Below are 19,937 nucleotides of genomic sequence, written 5' to 3'. Positions count from 1 at the left end.
CAGTCCAGCCTTGGCCGCTGGACAGCCTTGGCCGCGCAAGACACTGTCGCCGGTTTTCCTTCTTTGGACCACTTTTAGTAGGTGAGGACCACTGCAGACCAGGACCATCCCAGAAGAGCCACAGTTCTGTAGTTGCTCTAGCCCAGTTGTCTATCCATTACAATTTGGCTCTTGTCAGAATCACTCAATTCCTCACGCTAGATCATGGTTTCTGCTTTCAACGCATCAACTTCAGGGACAACATGTTTACTTGCTGCCTAATAAATCCCACCAACTTTCAGATGACTTTGTAATGAGAAAATCAATGTTATTTACTATACCTGTCAGTGGCCATAATATTATGGCTGATCAGTGTATTTGTAGACCCAATGATAGAGGTTTAATAACACCTGGATGAATAAAACCTGGTAATTACATCATACTTTCCCTGTGTGTTGGAAGCTTGCTCTACAGTAATGCTCTAGAGCAGGGGTGCCCAACCTTTTGAAGAGCAAGGGCCACTTAAGCGAATTGGTAACTGGTCGTGGGCCACAATGAGTGGAGTGGGAGGATGAGAGGTCCGTGTCCACGGACATAGCCCACTCTACTCTATGGGCCCTCTAATTCAATCCGATTCGCCCAGATGGAAGGGGCCGATCCCATTTTTTTTTAGGTAGGTGAGTGTAAACCGACACAAGTCCATTTACATCTGCTGCTCCATAGAGGTGAATAGTAAGTCTGATTGGGTCAGACCAATCATGTGAAAGGGGCCTAAGGCTACTTTCACACTAATGCGCTGCGATTTGCCCAAACCACGGGTGCAGCGCAGTGAACCTGTGGATTTTCTGCAGGTTAGCTGCACTTTGCCGTAAACTTCTATTATATCCTGCAGGTTTGGCGCACTTTCTGAAGGCGCAACAATCCCACAGGTAATAACAGAAGTCTATGGCTCAATGCAGGTAAATTGCAGCTGCACTGCACCTGTGGATCAGTTTGAAAGCAGCCCAGTAACCACTGCAAAACAGATATATCCATATATACTGTGAATTTAGTAGTAAACTTATCTTTAATAACTGTCTTCCATTCTGGTATCGCTGGCTGTTGTCCTAGGCGGAGTGCATTTGGTACCACTCTACATGTGACAGGAGCGGGCACTATACAGAAAGCATTGTTAGCATTGAAAGCATATGTGGCTCTGCTCCACAGCCACTTGCTTGCACTACCAGCGGCTTCATTCACAAAACTTCTGCTCTGGGATGGAGGGTCAGAAACCCGTGATCTGGGCTTGCCAACCTGCCATCTTAGAGCAGGGGGTCGAGGGCCACATTAGAGGGCTCCGTGGGCCACATGTGGCCCCCAGGCCACTGGTTGGGCACCCCTGCTCTAGAGTCTAGTCTAAACTTTTTTGTCTTTGGCCAGATCCTCTCACAGATTATTATTGAACTACCCCACCTGGAAAGACAGACAGCAATAAAAAAAATCAAATTTCTCCTCGCTATATTCTGACATAAAATTGTTAAGGCTGGCATTCCAGTTTTTGTGTACTTCACACCTGCAAATTTAAAATTTATGGTGTAAAACACACAGAGACAAGTCAAAAAAAAAAAAAAAGTGGTCAATTGCGGTGCAGAAGTGGCGATATGTATTAAAATGTGTAAATCTCCAATCTTCTGTATTCACAAAATCTTTTCTGATTTTAGGGCTGATCTCACTATCCCATTTCCAGTCCTCAGGCACTCTTATAAGATCTTATAGAGGATCTTCACCCTAGAAAGAAAAATGTAAAAATCGGTAACTACAAATCCTGTAGCTGCCGACTTTTAATAAAAAGGACACTTGCCTGTCCAGGGACCCAGGGCTGTCCTCACCCGGGCCGATTCTTCGCTGGCCTTCAGGTTTCCGGTGCCAGCAGGTGTACTGTGGGAAGCCAGCTGAGTCTCCTTGTGGCTTCACATGCACATGTGCGAGCTGCACTGTGCTTTATGAATGGTCCTTCAGCCTTCTGGGACCTGTGATGTGTCCCAGAAGGCTGCAGGAAAAGTGAGGGGAGCCAAATTTATGCATGGATTTCTTAGGCGATCCAAGTGGAAGTGGAAGCGGGTACCAATCATAATTAGGCACCTGCTCTCAAAATAACATGTAATGTGCCAAATGTGCTAGGGGGAGGAGGTCATAAAGCAGAACTTCCCCTTTAGGGAGAAGTTCCACTTTAAGATAACCATACAAATCAAATGCATTCTTTCATTTGCATATTTTATGCAATGGAAATGCTACCTTGGAAGGGCCATTGTAAGTACCATGTTGATTTCATATTGTGATAGAGTCAGGCCATTAAAAATGCAAAAGTAGATCCTACTCTGTACAGGATAGGTACACAAAATGGCTACTGAGTGTATTTTGCTAATTTACAAAGCGCTGACAATATGTATGCAATACTTTAGAAAGCACATAGAAACAGGCACATCAGCCTCCAAAGGAGTTTTTTTTTTATGAGTTACGCTTAACATACACTGTGGAGCAAATTTGTGTTGAAGTCAATTGAAGCACTAAAAACAACCCTCTGCTTGTGAAAGCACTGTTTTTGGGTTACACATGGCGCTAACATTTCCTGACATGTATAAAAGTTCAAAATTCAAACACTAGGGCAGGCAGTTTCGTTCTACAAAAATAGATGAAACACAGCATCCCTTGCTTTCCTAGCTATTCCAGTGTCCACTTTTGCCACTGGATGGTGCTGTCTGAGCATAGAGCAAGCATATGCTGAAGCACCATTTGCAAAACAAAAAACCACACGCACCCTCTGATTTCTGCAATACTGGAATTCACATGCCCCCCTTCCTTCAAGTTACTCAGACAACAGACATGACTCATAACTAATTATTCTGGTTACTGGGTTTTATAGTCATAGCTATTTATTATATACCGTATACTGTACATAGCTATTTTTTTTTAATCAGGTGAATTTTTATTGCAAGTTTGCAATTTTCACAGTTTGTTACATTCAAACTTAAACATTCAGCTATAGCCAATTTTGGGCTTTATGGCAGAGTGGCCAGAAGTCTGGTGTTTCTCCTAAAGGTGTGTTGGTGGACACATACACACATACAAACTCTGCACACTTGAGTAATCAACCTCAGGTCACCAGTGCTGCATCTGAAAAAAGTTACTAGTTGGCAGATTTGTGCTACGAACAGCAAATGCAGCAATTTTCCTATCAACATCTTTTTTTCATATGGAAACTAAGTATGATGTGCACTTTAGTACTTTCATTTGTTCTAACAGCAAATTGAGCAAGAGAAAAGCATACTTACAGGGAAACCTTGGGTTATAGGGACATCAAAGTTAAAGATGAGAACTCTGGCTCGGAAACGGGTACAGGCTTTAATAGGTTGATTTTGACTGCAAAAAACGCATCCTACACTATAGACAAAGAGAATTATTTAGTATTGACAGATAACTAGATAACTCACTAATATCTGATGTCATACATTGCAGAAAAAAGGAAGATGGAAAGGTGTATCTTTTCTAGACACATACACAAAACATTATGAGATTCTGTTCACCTATTTTTGGAAGCTTTTAGGTGGATTGTATTGTTATAGTATTTCAGTTATAAGTAATGTCAAAGCAGGAACAAAGATCTACATCTGGTATGGGACATTAACCACTTCTGTCCAATTCGGACATTGCTTGCATGTACAGTGCCTTGGAAAAGTATTCACCCCCTTGGTATTTTTCATGTTTTGTTGCCTCACAACCTAGAATTAACATGGATTGTTTGAGGATTTGCATCATTTAATTTACAGAACATGCCCACAAACTGAAGATTTTATTTTTTTATTTTTTACTGTGAAGCAAACAAATAAGACAAAATAACAGAAAAAGTCAATGTTCATAACTATTCACCCCCCCCTTAAGTCAATACTTTGTAGAGCCACCTTTTGCAGCTATCACAGCTCCAAGTTGCTTTGGATAAGTCTCTCTGAGCTTGCCACATCTTACCACTGGGATTTTTGCTCACTCCTCCTTGCAAAACTGTTTCAGCCTCTTCAAGTTGGATGGTTTGTGCTTGTGAACAGCAATCTTTAAGTCTGACCACAGATTTTCTATTGGCTTTAGGTCTGGGCTTTGACTAGGCCATTCCAACACATTTACACAATTCCCTTTAAACCACTCAATGTTTCTTTAGCAGTGTGTTTGGGTTCATTGTCCTCCTGGAAGGTGACCCTCCATTCTAGCCTCAAATCACACACACAGTGGCACGGGTTTAGCTCAAGAATACTTCTGTATTTAGCACCATCCATCTGTCCCTCAACTCTGACCAGTTTCCCAGTCCAGACTGCTGAAAATGATGCTGCCACCACCATGTTTCACTGTGGGGATGGTGATCTTTGGGTGATGTGATGTGTTGGGTTGGGTAATATAGCGTAGACATAGCGTTTTCTTTGATGGCCAAAAAGTTCAATTTTAGTCTCATCAGACCAGAACACCTTCCTCCATACATTTTGGGAGTCTCCCACATGCCTTTTCACAAACTCAACTTGTTTTTTGCTGAAAGTAATGGCTTTCTTCTAGCCACTCTGCCATAAAGCCTAACTCTATGCAGCATGCGGCTTATTGTCGTCCTATGTACAGATACTCCAATCTCTCTTGTGGAACTCTTCAGCTCCTCCAGGGTTACCTTAAGCCTTTGTGCTGCCTCTGACTAATGCCCTCCTTGCCCGGTCCAAGAGTGTTGGTGTGCGACCATCTCTGTGCAGGTTTGCGGTTGTGCCATGTTCTTTTCATTTGGTTATGATAGATTTGATGAAGCTCCTAGGGATCATCAAAGATTTGGAAATTTTAAATAACCTAACCCTGACTTGTACTTCTCAAGAACATTGTCCCTTACTTGGTCTTCATGGTAGTATTTGGTTAGTGGTGCCTCTTGCTTAGGTGTTGCAGCCTCTTGGGCCTTTCAAAAATCTTTGTATATGTAAGGACAGATCCGGTGACAATTAGATTGCACACAAGTGGACATCATTTCACGAATTATGTGACTTCTGATGATAATTGGTTGCACCAGAGCTTTTTATGGGCTTCATAACAAAGGGGGTGAATATATACGCACATGCCAATTATCAGTTTAATTCTAAAAAAAAATTTATGAATACGCTTTTCCTAATTTTACTTCACCAACGTATCGTGTTCTGATCTATCACATATAATTCAGATTAAAAAAACATTGAACTAAAGGCTGTAATGTAACAAAATGGGTAAAACATTTACTTTTGCAAGGCACTGTATGCATCAGCATTTGTTTCACAAAAAAATGACTTACAATTGCGGAGAATAAAATGTTTTTTGCAATTTTTTTTTCACATTACACGATATTTGCACAGCCATTTTTAAAATGCAAATTGTTGGGGAAAAATACACTGAGTTTTAGCGCACACAAACACTATATAATATTGCATTTATTGGTGAAATATAAAAAGATGGTGTAGCATTGAGCAAATACTGACATGTCATAGGTTAAAATTGCGCTTGCCCATGGAATGGCTATAAACTACGGTACATTAAATTATCCATAGGTAACACTTTAAAAGCCTTTCTAGGCTGGCTACCAGCTTAAAGTTACACAGGAGGTCTTATCTGGTGCTAGAATTCTTGATATTACTCCGACGTTCATGGTGATACCGCACATGTGTTGTGTGATCACTATTTACATATGTGTTCACATATGAATGTGAGCATGGGGGGGTGCTTTAAAAAAAAATAAAAAAAAGTATCCCTTGGGATAGTATGGGCTGTGACAGGTCATCTTTATGGAGAGATCTGCTTTTCTAGCCAGTAAATAAAAACTGAAATATTGCAGTTTCATACACCAGAGAGACGTCTCCATGGTCAACCGGCACGACTGTAGACAGTGGCCTTGCACTCCCCGTTGGGATGGGAGAGCCCAAAAACAGCGGTGCTCAGGAGCTGGGGGTGTAAAAGTGATTCTGCAGCTGTTTAGCTGCTCCAATCCCTTTTTTTTTTTTTTTTTTTTTAAGAAAGTCCATCACCAGATCTAAAGAATGGTATCTGGATCATCCTCCAAGTACCATTTTTAGATCTAGCGATGGTCTTTCTTAAAAAAAAGGGATCGGATCGGCAAAACAGCTGCACAATCACTTTAACAAGCAGATAATGACTGTAGCTATATATTAAGAAGTGGTTAAAGTTCAGCGATAAAACAACACGATCAAAAGGAAAATCTTTGCATGGTAGCAGTTTTGTAGGCATGTTGTACAAAAGCTGACCATACATTAAACAATCTCCTTTAGATCTACCATCAATCATGTAGTGTAAGGGCCTAACAGACTGGATACAGATTTAATTGATTGTTTAGGGTTGTCTATATTTTAGATAATTTTGGTATATCTAAAGGAGAATGTACAAAAAAAAAGTACAATCAGTTTAGATGGTTTATGGCCTGCCTTATTCAAAGCCTCAATGGGACATGTGTCTACCTCCCAACTTCCTGTTTCACAAGACCTTTACTAATCCGGCAATACATGAATGGAAGTTTGGTTGGTTCAGCAGGCGGCAGGCCAAATTTTGATCCATGTTTGGTCTAGCTGGTTGTAGACAAGTCGTTCTCTCGATTGGCCTCTGTACAAGCCTGTCCAGTATATCTTGACTGGTTCTGCTGGCTGTAGCCAGCAACACTGATCATTGTATGGAGTCATCCCCGCCAACAGTATACAATTGTTCAGCGGGAAAGATTTCCCCATCCACATTGAATGTGTAGATGGGGGAATCGGCTCATTTCTTTTTTCTTTTTTCATTCAACCAGCTAGTTGAAAAAAATAAATGAATCACCTATGGCCCTGCCCTACTCATTGCCTTCCCAGAGGCTGAAATAGATTTCTAAAGAGACTGCAGACAGGTCAGAAATGTTAGGGGCCACATAAGAAACTGGGACTGTTGTGGAGGGCTGAACTTAATTCTGCTCAATATGAATTTTGGACCTGTATGGTCCATAAGTACGTAAACATATAGAAAACACCTGGTGCCAAGATCAATAGATACAAAATTAAATTGTTGCAGAAAATTCTTCTAAGGGAAGGATGAGTTTGATGTGGCTGATGGGCTAACTGAATGAATAGAAATGGTCAGGAGTCAGAATGGGGCCAACCATCAAAGGAGAGGTACTAGGGTCCTCAACCTATGTACTACCACCCTCAAAAGGGGCTAAAGGCTGAGGCTGAGCTAGTAAGCCCATGTGACACCTTATCCCTAAACTTGCAATTAGCCATGCATGTATACTCAGGACCTCTGCAGTAGTGAAAAAGGAGGGGGATGCCACTGTGCAAGCTGCTGTAAAGCAGAAGAATAAACTGCTATCAATGAATCCTTAGAGTAGGAAAGCAAGAAATGTTGTCTGGCTGATGTCTTGAGTCCGACGAGAGGAGGTAAATCGTGAATGTGCAATAACAATGTCAGTCTCCTTCACGCAGGCATACACCACTAGAAGGAAGGGGGCGCGAGGGTGCAAAAGCACCACATTAGGAAAGCTCCAAATTTAAAAAAGGCATCACTACTACCATTAACTCTAGCCATCTGGAGTAGTGTTGAATATCACTGCAGCCATTTTTTGCCGAGAGTCCAATTTAAGAGTCGTAATGAATTAAAGAAACCTGTGTCATATACTCTACTATCATTAAAAGACATTTTAGGAGAAATTTGGAGGAAATTAGGATGTTTTTGGTGAAATGCGATCTTTTAGAGCTTTCTAATTAAAATGATATGATGGTCAGCTTCTGCTGAAAATGCTTCACATATACTTTAATTTATTTATCAGCTATAATGGGTGGAGTCACTGCCCCGGCAACCCAAATGTGAAAAAACCCTTGAAATCTGTTTTTACTTTTATTTTCTAGTGAACAATCAAATAACAAGAGAGAGATCTGCATGTAAAAGACATGTTTGCTCCATTATAAATGAGTAGGACAGGGCATTTTGTGTCCCACTGAATCTTTGAAAATGTGTGATTATATATATATATATATATATATATATATATATATATATATATATATATATGTGAACGGACCATAAATGTTGGCTTTTCCTCAACTTTTGTCCTGTGATACATTACTACTTCCCAATATAAAAACTAGTTGTTGCAGACTGCTGTGCACAAAAAGTCTTCTGGTTATATCATTTATTACAAACATAGGAGTGCCAGAATATAGCTGTGGATAAGCTATACATTTTAGTTCTTTAAAGTCTAAGTTCACACCTTTTGAGAAAAATAAATAAATGCAGATTTAAAAAATGTTCATTTATAATTTTCTTACACTGCAGCCTGCAAAGCATTGCCAGGTTGCAAAGGCAGGCTCCTGCAGACTCAAGTACAGCTGTCTATCAGTACTTCCATCTGGGCAGACAGCTACCAAAGTGCAGGACGAGTTGATGAACTACGAGGGTGGTCATCAGCGCTCTCGCAGTCCACTGAGAACTACAGGCCATCTGCCGCGGTAGAAGGGACATGTAGTTCATTCATTCACAGAGCGCCGAAAATGAATTATGCGGTTGTCTACATGGAGCCTCACACAGCCGTGCTGTTTTTTAAGTGTGACAGTGGGTATAGGGAGAGGATCCCCTGCCCAATGTTGGGGGAGAGGAGAGGGGGAAGGCATTGGGGGACTTCTCCAAAGTAACATGTTACACCCATGTAACCATATAGCCAAAACCAAGTTTTTTGATAAAATGCATGGTTATGACACCTTTGTGGTAGTCTTTTAGGCTCCTTGGTCTATGTTAAAATCAGAAATAAATGATGCCATGCTTGCCAGCCTAAATTAAAGAGTGAACCATTAGAAGGTTCATTGTTTGCCTGTTATGCACATTCCCTATGATGAATTATAAGTGCCCACAGGCTGAGAATGTGGTTACAGGTTGTTCCTGTCATGTGACACCATTCATAGTGTGGAACAAAGCATCAGTTTAATCTTTTTAAAGCAACCAATTAATCCAACATCTATTTTTTCATCAAAGTGTATCTGCTATGATTCCTGTTACAAATGCTATATAATTATCTTACCAATGCTGAAATCCCCACTATCAGATGAAACAGTTGATGTTTGGCCAGCTTAGAGCTACAATCTACATGCCAATTTCCTCTTGGAGGGAAGAACAAATGGATAGTTAGATCTTATAGCTTTTTTTTTTTAAGTCTTAGAACACCTATGCAAATGTATAACCCACTCAAGCAAGACACAAGATGTAGTAGTGAAAATGTTGCACAGTACTGACAAGGTTGCAAAATGCTCACAGCAATTTCTGATGACTGAGCACCTATTGTATTGTGCTAAAAAAGGCAGAACACCCTGTGTTCCTGTTCGCTGGAGGTTCAGTTTCAGTCAAAGTTTCATTAATTGACAAATTTCGAGTAACAGTCAAATCGGTCCAAAAATAAAACCACATGGCTGGCAGAGACTACACCCGTTTCACCATCTCCTGAAACTGAGGATGACTCAGACATTAGCTTACTTGATTTTGATGATATCCACGCCGGTCAAAGTGAGACTAACTTGATCTCCCGCCGCGGCCCAATCGACTGCTTCATCATGTAATGTGATTCCTGGAAATGAGTAAGATCAGAACCTCACTAATGGATGCTAAACATAACCTTTCCTCCAAGTTAAAGGTGCTATTATATTTCCATGAGTCATCTTATTTCAGTTATATGTCAAATAAAAAAAAACATGAAGTTAGTAACGCATTTCCTGGAACCCAAATCGTTAAAGCAAATGTAGCATTTAAACATTTAAAAGACAGGGATTAAAGAAAAAAATAAAAACATTGGTAAAATGAAAAAGCTTCATATTCACAAAATATTTGACCTGTCATGCCAACATGCAGTCATAAATGCACATCAATGAGTCATTGCCTGCTGCAAGGTGGCAACGGTTTCATTTCAAACACTAATAATGAACATCTTTATTTGGCAAATGAACCCAAAGATAAATGCATTATAGAGAATTTCTAGGAAAGCGGAAAAGCAAACAATAATAAATGCGCTATCAACGCCTGTTCCTACATGGACAAGCAACTGCTATGGGTATTAAGACATGCATGTCACAAAGCATGAAATCAAGCGACCATATATGATTGCACTGGTTGGATTCATTTTGTTCAATTAAGCTCATAGCTCCTTGTTATTTCTGAGTGTAGCTTATGCATTGACAAAGGTCAGGGGCTCAGCTATAGGTCCCTTTCACTAAAAGGCATGCTACTTTGTCTTTATAATAGGTTTGGGTACAGTAGGCTTACACTGCATTGGACATGACCTTTAACAATAACCTATTAAAGGAGAAATAGGGCCAAAGTTCATTAGACCCAACTTCGCCTGCCGATCAACCCATATTAAAGCCTAAAGTCCGCTGATGGCTAATGTCACTCAGCTGGTTCAGGCTCTGGAGAGATCCCGGCTTTAATATCTGGATCCACCCAGATGCCTGACTGGCAGCTTGTTTAGCCTCCAAGCGTGCTGCTGAGAGCCTGAACCAGCAGCTCCCACTCCCTCCACAACCCAGGGCTGGAGGCGCAGAGCAGAGATCAGTGACTGACAGTCATCGGCTCTCTGCTCACTGAAGACCAAAGACTGAGCAATCTGTGGTCTTCGATCACTCAAGTTCTCTGTGCAGAGGCAGCGGAGGACAGATGAAGCATCGTTTCAAAGATGCATCCACCTGGGTGGATATGAATGTTTATTTTCTTATCCTGAAATTTCCTTTTAAGACCTAAAACGTGCCATTGCCAAAATAGGAGCTGCAACTGCCATTTTTTAAATTTTTAGAGAAGATATTATTCTTATCGGACATGCATTTTAAGCTTTCATTAGCATGCAGCCAGTAAATGCTTAGGATACCTGTCCCGTAATCTTCTTTTACAGTGCATTTCAAATGTATTCACAGCGCTTCACTTTTTCCACATTGTTATGTTACAACCTTATTCCAAAATAGATTAAATTCATTATTTTTGTCAAAAATTCTAAAAACAATACCCCATAATGACACCAGAATTCACCTAAGCTCAATTCTGAGTGTCATGGCAAAGGCTGTGAATACTTATGTACATGCGATTTTTTTGTTTTTTTAATACATTTGCAAAGATTTAAATCAAACTCCTTTCACGTTGACATTATGGGGTATAGTTTGAAGAAAATAATGCATTTAATCCACTTTGGAATAAGGCTGTAACATAACAGAATGTGGAAAAAGTGAATTGCTGTGAATACTTTCCAGATTCACTGTAAGTGATGGTACAGCTAGTGAAGCTAGAAGATGATATGAAGCATGCACCTTTATCTACATTTGCATCAGTAGTTACAGGTCCCGTTTATTCTATTCTGCCAGAAATATGCAATAAGAAATGTCTACTCTGTTTGGAAAATGTCCATAAAATGAATTCAAGGTCAACTAATACTACACTGTCATCTTTTTGGTGCCCTTAGTAGTCATTTGCGGGATCTCAATTCAACTGCTTCTGCGGGTAAAATAAGTATTGAACATGTCACCATATATTTTTTTTTTTTTTTTTTTTTAGGTAAATAGACTTTTAAAGGTGTCATTGACATGAAATTTGTACCATATATACACATACACACACAGTATCTCACAAAAGTGAGCACACGCCTCACATTTTTGTAAATATTTTATTCTATTTTATATCTTTTCATGTGACAACACTGAAGAAATGACACTTTGCTACAATGTAAAGTAGTGAGTGTACAGATTGTATAACAGTGTAAATTTGCTGTCCCTTCAAAATAACTCAACACACAGCCATTAATGTCTAAACCGCTGGCAACAATAGTGAGTACACCCCTAAGTGAAAATGTCCAAACTGGGCCCAAAGTGTCAATATTTTGTGTGGCCACCATTATTTTCCAGCCCTGCCTTAACGCTCTTGGACATGGAGTTCACCAGAGCTTCACAGGTTGTCACAGGAGTCATCTTCCACGCCTCGCATACAGACCAATTTGATGCAGTGTGCGGTGTATGGTCTGAGAGATGACAGGCTGACCCCCCACCCCTTCAACCTCTGAAGCAATGCTGGCAGCACTCATACATCTATTTCCCAAAGACAACCTCTGGATATGACGCTGAGCATGTGGACTCAACTTCTTTGGTCGACCATGGCGAGGCCTGTTCTAAGTGGAACCTGTCCTGTTAAACCGCTGTATGCAACTAAGTTTCAGGGTCTGGGCAATCTTCTTATAGCTTAGGCCATCTTTATGTAGGGAACAATTCTTTTTTCAGATCCTCAGAGTTCTTTGCCATGAGGTGTCATGTTGAACTTCCAGTGACCAGTAAGAGAGTGAGAGTGATAACACCAAATTTAACACTCCTGTTTCCCATTAACACTCGAGACCTTGTAAGACACATATTTTTAGTCAGTTTCTCCCATTCTTCTGTGCAGGACCTCTCAAGCTCCATCAGGTTGGATGGGGAGCGTTGGTGCAGAGCCATTTTCAGATCTCTCAGAGATGTTCAAGTCTGGGCCACTCAAGCACATTCACAGTGTTGTACCGTAGCCACTCCATTGTTATCTTGGCTGTGTGCTTAGGGTGGTTGTCCTGTTGGAAGTTGAACCTTTGCCCCAGTCGGAGGTCCAGAGTGCTCTGAAGCAGGTGTTCATCAAAGGATGTCTCTGTACATTGCTGCATGTATCTTTTCCTTTATTCTGACTAGTCTCCCAGTTCCTGCCACTGAAAAGCATCCCCACAGCACGATCACTGTAGGGATGGTATTGGCCAGGCCAGAGAATTCTGTTTCTCATGGTCTCAGAGTCCTTCAGGTGCCTTTTGGCAAACTTCAGGCGGGTTTTCAGGTGCCTTTTATTGAAGAGTGGCTTCCGTCTGGCCACTCTACCAAACAGGCCTGATTAGAGGAGTGCTGCAGAGATGGTTGTCCTTCTGGAAGGTTGCAACGATACTACCGTAGTATCAGTGCCGATTCCGAGCATTTGCACAAGTACTTGTACTCATGCAAATACTCAGATGCTTAATCCGATACCTCCAGGCTCCAGCACCGCTGCATGAAGAGACATCGCATGAGGGAATAAGAGGCGTGTTAGAGGCGTCACGTGCCGATTCCCGGAAGTCAACGGGCGGAGAAGACAGAGGGAGTCAGCGGCTTGTTGGAGGTGTCGAACACAGCAATGGCCATCTTGGTACACCCAGCACTCGCCCGCAGTAAGATTTGTTGGTTGCTACACACAGCCAAATCAGTGCTGCCTATCAGTGGCCATCCTTACCAACTATTAGTGCTCATCAGTGCTACCTCTCAGTGCTGCATATTAGTGCCTCCTCATCAGTGCCACCCCATCAGTGTTCTTCAGTGCGGCCTCATCAGTGCCACCTATCAGTGCTGAAGATTAGCACCTTCTCATCAGTGCAGCTTCATCAGGGCATCAATGAAGTAGAAAAATTACTTATTTACAAAATTATGCTTTGAAAACTTTCACGTGACATTAAAAAAAAAAAAAAGTATCTGTAATCGGTATAGCAAGTACTTAAAAAAAGTATTGGTACTGGTCTTACAAAAAGTGGTACCTATGCAACCCTATCCAGAACGTTGTCTCTCCACAGAGAAATGCTGAAGCTCTGTTAGAGTGACCATCAGGTTCTTGGTCACCTCCCTGACTAAGGCCCTTCACCCCTGACCGCTCAGTTTGGCCGGGTGGCTCACTCTTGGAAGAGTTCTGGTGGTTTCAAACTTCTTCCATTTAGGGATGCTGCAGGGTCATTGGGAACTTCAAGGCTGCAGGCATTTTTCTGTACCCTTCTTCAGATCCGTGCCTCAATATAATCCTATCTCTGAGGTCTACAGACTATTGTGGAACCTTTTATAGACAGGTGTGTGTCTTTCCAAATCATGTCCAATCAACTGAATTTACCACAGGTGGACTTCAATCAATTTGTAGAAACATCTCAAGGATGATCAGTGGAAAGATGATGCACCTGAGCTCAATTTTGAGTGCCATGGCAAAAGTTGTAAATAATTATGCACATGCAATTTTTTCCTTTTTCTATTTTTAATAAATTTGCAAAGATTTCAAACAAACTTCTTTCACATTGACATTATGAGGTATTGTTTGTAGAATTTAGAGGAAAAATGAATTTAATCCATTTTGGAATACAGCTGTAACAACAAAATGTGGAAAAAGTGAAGCGATGTGAATACTTTCCGGATGCACTGTATTTTCTTTCTTTGAAACCAATTGAGAGTTTCCTTGACTTTGTGATCATTGTCTTGCTGAAATGTACACCCTAGTTTCAACTTCATCATCCTGGTAGATGGCAGCAGATTTTTTTTCATCAAGAATGTCTGGTGATATGACGCTTGCTGTGCAGCAAACTTTAAATGAGTTTCAACGTGCTTTTTCTTCAGCAATGGAGTCTTGCGTGGTGAGCATGCATACAGGCCATGGTGGTTGAGTGCATTACTTATTGTTTTCTTTTAAACAAGTGTACCTGCTAATTCCAGGTCTTTCTGAAGCTTTTCACAAGTGGTCCTTGGCTCTTGGACAATCTTTTGATAATTCTTTTCAATCCTTTGTCAGAAATCTTGTGAGGAGCACCTAGTCGTGTTATGGTGAAATTTTCTTTCCCCTTCCGGATTATGGCCCCAACAGTAGAGATACAAAAAACAGTCACTTCCAGCGCTAGTATGTCTTCCAAGGTGTAAAGTAACACATCAGATAAAATGGTGGTGTGAAAGGTATATATGGTATCCTAAAACTAGATGGATGCTGCCTTATTGTTTTTCTTGTATGGCCCCAACAGTGCTCAATAGAACATTCAAAAATGTTCTCAGTATGTTTTGCAACAATAAGGTTGCAAAGGTCTTGAGAGTGCTCTTTGCTTTTACCCATGAGATGTTTCTTGTGTGACACCTTGGTAATGAGACACCTTTTATAGGCCATCAGAGACTGAACCAGCTGATATTAATTTGCACTGACAATTTGCTTTAATTTGCTTTATAATCACTGATAGCTTTCAGCTGGTGTCTTTACTTTCCATGCCCCTTTGCATCTCCCTTTCTTCATGTGCGCAATACTTTTCCCCTGCGTCATTCCATTTTATTACACATAATTTCTGGACATATTTGTTTCGGTTTCTTTGCATGGATGGATTGCATGGGCGTTTACCAACATGTAGTGAAAATGTCATGTCAATAGCACCTTTAGAAATATTTTTACGTGGAAAAGTAGCGACGTGTTCAATATTTAATTTACACATACAATATACTACAATAGTTACTTACAATACAATCAGACATGCAGACATGCAGACATAATTTCACCATCTACAGGCAGTGTATTTTGCTGAGACCATTAAAATGATCAAATTACTTTTCTCCTTTAGCAAACATTTTGCAGATGCCTACTGGCGCTGGGATTGTCCCTGCATGTCTGACAACAAAACTGTCTGACCAGAGTAAAGTGGACCTTCAACCGGGTTTTTCAATCTAACCTACAATAAACACCTTTCACACAAATGCAATTTTTTTTTTTGCAGCTACCTTTTTGTGTAGCCAACTGGGACTTCTGTTAATTCTTGCCTGGGTGAGAATGACACAGTTCCAGCCATCCACAGCCTCCTAGGAAACCACGCAGTACCACGGTAGGCTTCAGGGCCAACCATCAAATACTGAGCATGTGCAGTGCACATCATCAGGGGAGAAGTGAAAATTGTTTCGCACAATCCAGTGTGCGATAAGCAGATCACAGCAGGACAATGCTGGATTTGCTGGGAGGGTGAATATGCTATGTAAGCTCTACCTAAACGATAAGGCAAGAAGGGGAAAATAGAAAAATTATCTGTTGGAGGGGGTGGTGCTTGAAGTTCCTCTTTATTTTAATTACACTAATCCAAACTAACCAGAATTCAACCTGTTTTGGCCTTATTTCAGCAGGAAAGCTAAAAGCTTTACAGAAAGTTTCCCACACAAGTTGACACTAGCACAGAATTACTGAAAAGTTATTTCAAAATGCTTCATTGTAATATTCCCTTTCAATGATGAGTCATGTTTACCATGCTCGCTCATTTGGCATGCGGCAAAGTGTGTCAAAGTGGAGAATGGCTGCCGAGAACGCAAAATGTAATTAAAAAAAAAAACACACTCAGCTAGATAAAGCTTAGTTAGGACTTTCAAAATCTCAGCCCAGTATAGTTGCAAGATCTTTAGTTTGTGGGTTGTGCTGCAAGCTCTTGGAACCTGTGTGTAGACCTAGATTTACATTGTCAGCTCACAATGCATTGTGGAGTTTACAGGAACTGTCTGCTATTTTATCTGCTCTCAGCAGAGGGTGCTGTGTGAATGTGAAAGGACAGAATGCTAGCGTATTATAAACACACCAATACAGTTCTCTAATGCAGGACAGAACGGATTGAACAAATGGTTCCCTATGGTATAAGATGTACCCTACGGTGCAGCATGTAACAGCTATTAATCCCACATTTTAATAAGGGCCTATTTACACCACATGCAGTGCAGTGCTTTTTTTTCTGCATCAAAAACACATGGGAAGTAGGTTATATGGGTTCCACTGGTATAGTTCACACCAGTGCAGTGTGTTCCAGTAAAAACAAAAGTGCAACATGCTCCTTTTTTCTGCACATAACTGTACTGGTAAAAAGCATAAAACATGCAACAGACTCCAGCACAGTGAAAAAAACAAAAAAGCACCTGGAATGCATCCGGATACATATCAAAAACAAAAATGTGCATGCAGAAATGCATCCGGAATGGATCTGGAGAACATTTTGTGGTGTGAACAGTCACAATTAAGTAAGATATTTATTAAATATATTTTTCTAATAAAATGTATCCCTTATTAAGCAGCATGGTCTGCCTGTGTCTCTTCTCAGTGGGAATACTTCCCGTGTAAATCTTCTCTCACAATTAAGTGCTGTAACATGCTGCTCTGCAATTTATATGAAAAAGGATCATCAGTGTTGTCAGGGATTGATTTTATTAGCGTGATGGGGCTACTGAAAATAGTATGTGTGCGCTTCGTTCATAAGGCAGCCCATTCATTTCAATGGACTGCCCTACACACTTGGCAAAGTAGCTTACCAATAAATGAAATGCACACACTTCCCATGTCCTTTGTGAGTGTGCACAAAATTGCACAATTCTGCACACATTGCACTTGAATGCAGGCTTGCTGCTAAAATGTCTTAAGGGCTGGATGTAAATATTATAGAACTATTAAAGGGAAGCTCAAAGATTTCAAGTTTGGATGTAGAGATGGGCTCAGGCGTGTTCACATGGAACACGTGCAGAGCCCGCCAGGAAATCGGTGCAACGCTGCGCTAATCACAGGCAGTGAGACATTGCCCGATCTCTGCAACCGCACATCGGGGCAATGTCTCACTGCCTGTGATTAGCGCAGCGCTACGCCGACTTCCTGGCGGGCTCTGCACGTGTTAAGTGAGAACACGCCTGAGCTCATCCCTATTTGGATGCATAAGCCATGTACAAACAAGCTTCATTACTAAAGTTGTACTTAAGGCAAAATCAAAAATGGCATATGAAGCAGGCTGTCACTAGCAACAAAGCAGGTTCCCCTGTAACTTTTTTTTACTTATTTGGTCACTCTGTACAAATCATCACTCACAATTTCAAAATGCAATTGAAATTTCTTAGGTAAGAAGTCCTGATCCTTGTGGATCGGCAAGTGGTAAATAATTTCCCTAATAAGATCGGCATGCACATGGTGTACTGACATGTCCCAGAAGGTGGTGGGCAGGAAGGGAGATCTTCCGCTCTAAACAACTAGGCAGCCAGAGCAGAAGTGGGAGTAGGTAACTGCCCAAACTAGTTACCCATTCCCCAAGCCCCCCCAAATAAGTGTGTTAAAGTAGAAGTTTCCTTTTAAAGTGAAGTTCCACCCTAAATAGCATACATAGGGGGCCATTAAGGAGCGCAGTGTTATATTTCTATGGAATAAATAAGTGGCATTCCTTTTTGAATGTGACATTGCTCCAATAGAACCATTTGCACTGGAAATGTATTTTCTTTCTACTTTAAGAAAGCTGTAAGATTTTCCACTCAGAAGACCTCATTGACCTAAGAGATTTATTGTCTGATAGGAGGGTCAGTACTTTTCCTTCTAACTTAGTCTTTTTACTTATTAAACTAAAAGTTGTTTATGCATTTTTTGGGTACATGTTAAAATACACATTTTAGAAGATGAAGATCTGTTAAAATCCCAAAACATTTTCTGAAAGCAGGGACCCTGGAGAATAAAATGATGGGAGCTGCAACTTTTTATGTTGCACGATATTAGCACAGCTGGTCTTCAAATGCATAGTAAATAATACATTAAAGGAGCCATCTTTTCTCTTAGTGGAGTACATCGTAATCTATAATGCCAGGCTGCTGTATCATTTTCTAATAGGCCAAACCTTTTCCAATGTTGTCTGTTTTGTCTTACAGAAAATGGAGTTAATTATTTTAGTGATAACTAAGATTGTTCTTTATTTTATTCTCCTCTTTGTGTTCTATTTTGCATAGTTGGGAGTACTAGTGATTCAAAGGCATCCCCTGAAATGTGTCATTGTTGGTCATCTATACTTGTAACTGGAATTTTTGTTTTTTCCTCTTTGGTTGCAAATGAAAATAAAGAATTAAAAAGAAAACATTTATTTTAGTGCACACAAACACAATACTCAATTTTTCGCAAAATAAAAAAAGATGAGGTTATGTTGAGTAAACAGATAACCAAAATGTTAAAGAGGAAGTAAACCCTGATGCTAACGGCGATAGTGTGCATGCGCCGTAGACAGCTGTCACTGTCTTTTAGTAAATATCTTCTAAACCGTGTAGGTTTAGGAGATATTTCTTGGACCTACAGGTAAGCCTTAATCTAGGCTTACCTGTAGGTCAAAGTGGTTTGTAAGGGTTTACAACCACTTTAAGCTGTAAAGTGTGGCAGTGTGGCCAGGGGACATTTTTAAAAAGTAGTACTATTTTATAAAAAAAAAAAAAAAAAAGCAAATATATGTAACTTATGATATTACCACCCGATTTATGAAAAAAATGCACTTTAACCCAGATGACAAATGGGATCTGTGGCTTTGACTTTAAACTGAAGAAAATATGAAAATGGCTACAGCCCATATGTTAATAAAAGCATGCATCCATTTATTGCATAACATAAGTAAACTCTTCCATTCAAGTAAACACAGTTCTGCTTGAGCTTGAAACAGAGGAGAGCTGAGTGCAGTGAACTTGCAAGCATCTGTCATGCACAAGATTCCGGACCTGCTAAAAGGATGTGGAGACAGCAATGTCTACGGGTTCCTAGGATCAAGAAAGCAGGCATGGAGAAGTAAAAGGGCTTGTACAGGGGCCCAGAAACTTGTGCATGACAGATACGTGCCGCTTCACTGTACTCAGCTCTCCTCTGTTTCCAAGCGCAAGCAGAAGTTAGTTTACTTGAATTTAAGTGTTTACCTATGTTGTGCAATAAATGGATACATGCCTTTATTAACATATGCGTATGTTTTCTGCATATCCATGAGGATCTTCCCAGATCCGATGAACACTGCTGCACTGTAATTTAGGCTCTGGCTCACCTTTCCACCCATCCCTTCGCTCATCCATCACCGCAGGATATCCTGCTCTCCTGCCCTTCTCTTTGATAAGGCTGCTGGCTATTTCAACAAAGCTAATTCCATCCAGCTGGATCCCTGACCTTTCAGCTGCATCAGTCCTGGAGTCTCTTCTACCATTACCAAGTTTTTTCACATAGCTTATCATTTTGCACACATAACACTATTATTATCATCATCGTTATCTATAAGAAATCTTTTCGGGGGCTGTGGATGACGACGGTGGGCTCGGATGGCGGTGGATTATTTCCGGTGGACGGACGGAGCTCTCAGATTACACGTCCATCTTGGAGCC

General features: G+C 40.7%; 1 protein-coding gene across 1 annotated transcript in view; it reads right to left on the bottom strand.

Moving 5' to 3' along the window:
- Positions 1 to 19,937, bottom strand: part of HBS1L (HBS1 like translational GTPase) — a 186,402-nt gene that overhangs the window by 14,238 nt on the left and 152,227 nt on the right. Inside the window, exons 14-15 of the mRNA XM_077486814.1 lie at positions 9,502 to 9,592; positions 3,291 to 3,399 (exon numbers count right to left, since the gene is read on the bottom strand). Of these exons, the coding sequence (XP_077342940.1) occupies positions 3,291 to 3,399; positions 9,502 to 9,592 (200 nt within the window). The remainder of the gene's footprint in view (positions 1 to 3,290; positions 3,400 to 9,501; positions 9,593 to 19,937) is intronic.

The sequence above is a fragment of the Lithobates pipiens genome, unplaced genomic scaffold (assembly GCF_037356315.1).
Source record: "Lithobates pipiens isolate NorthernLeopardFrog02 unplaced genomic scaffold, aLitPip1_a1.2 Scaffold_18, whole genome shotgun sequence".
NCBI lineage: Eukaryota > Metazoa > Chordata > Amphibia > Anura > Ranidae > Lithobates > Lithobates pipiens.
The sequence above is the reverse complement of the archived record's forward strand: the minus strand, read 5'-3'. Positions and strand labels throughout refer to the sequence as shown.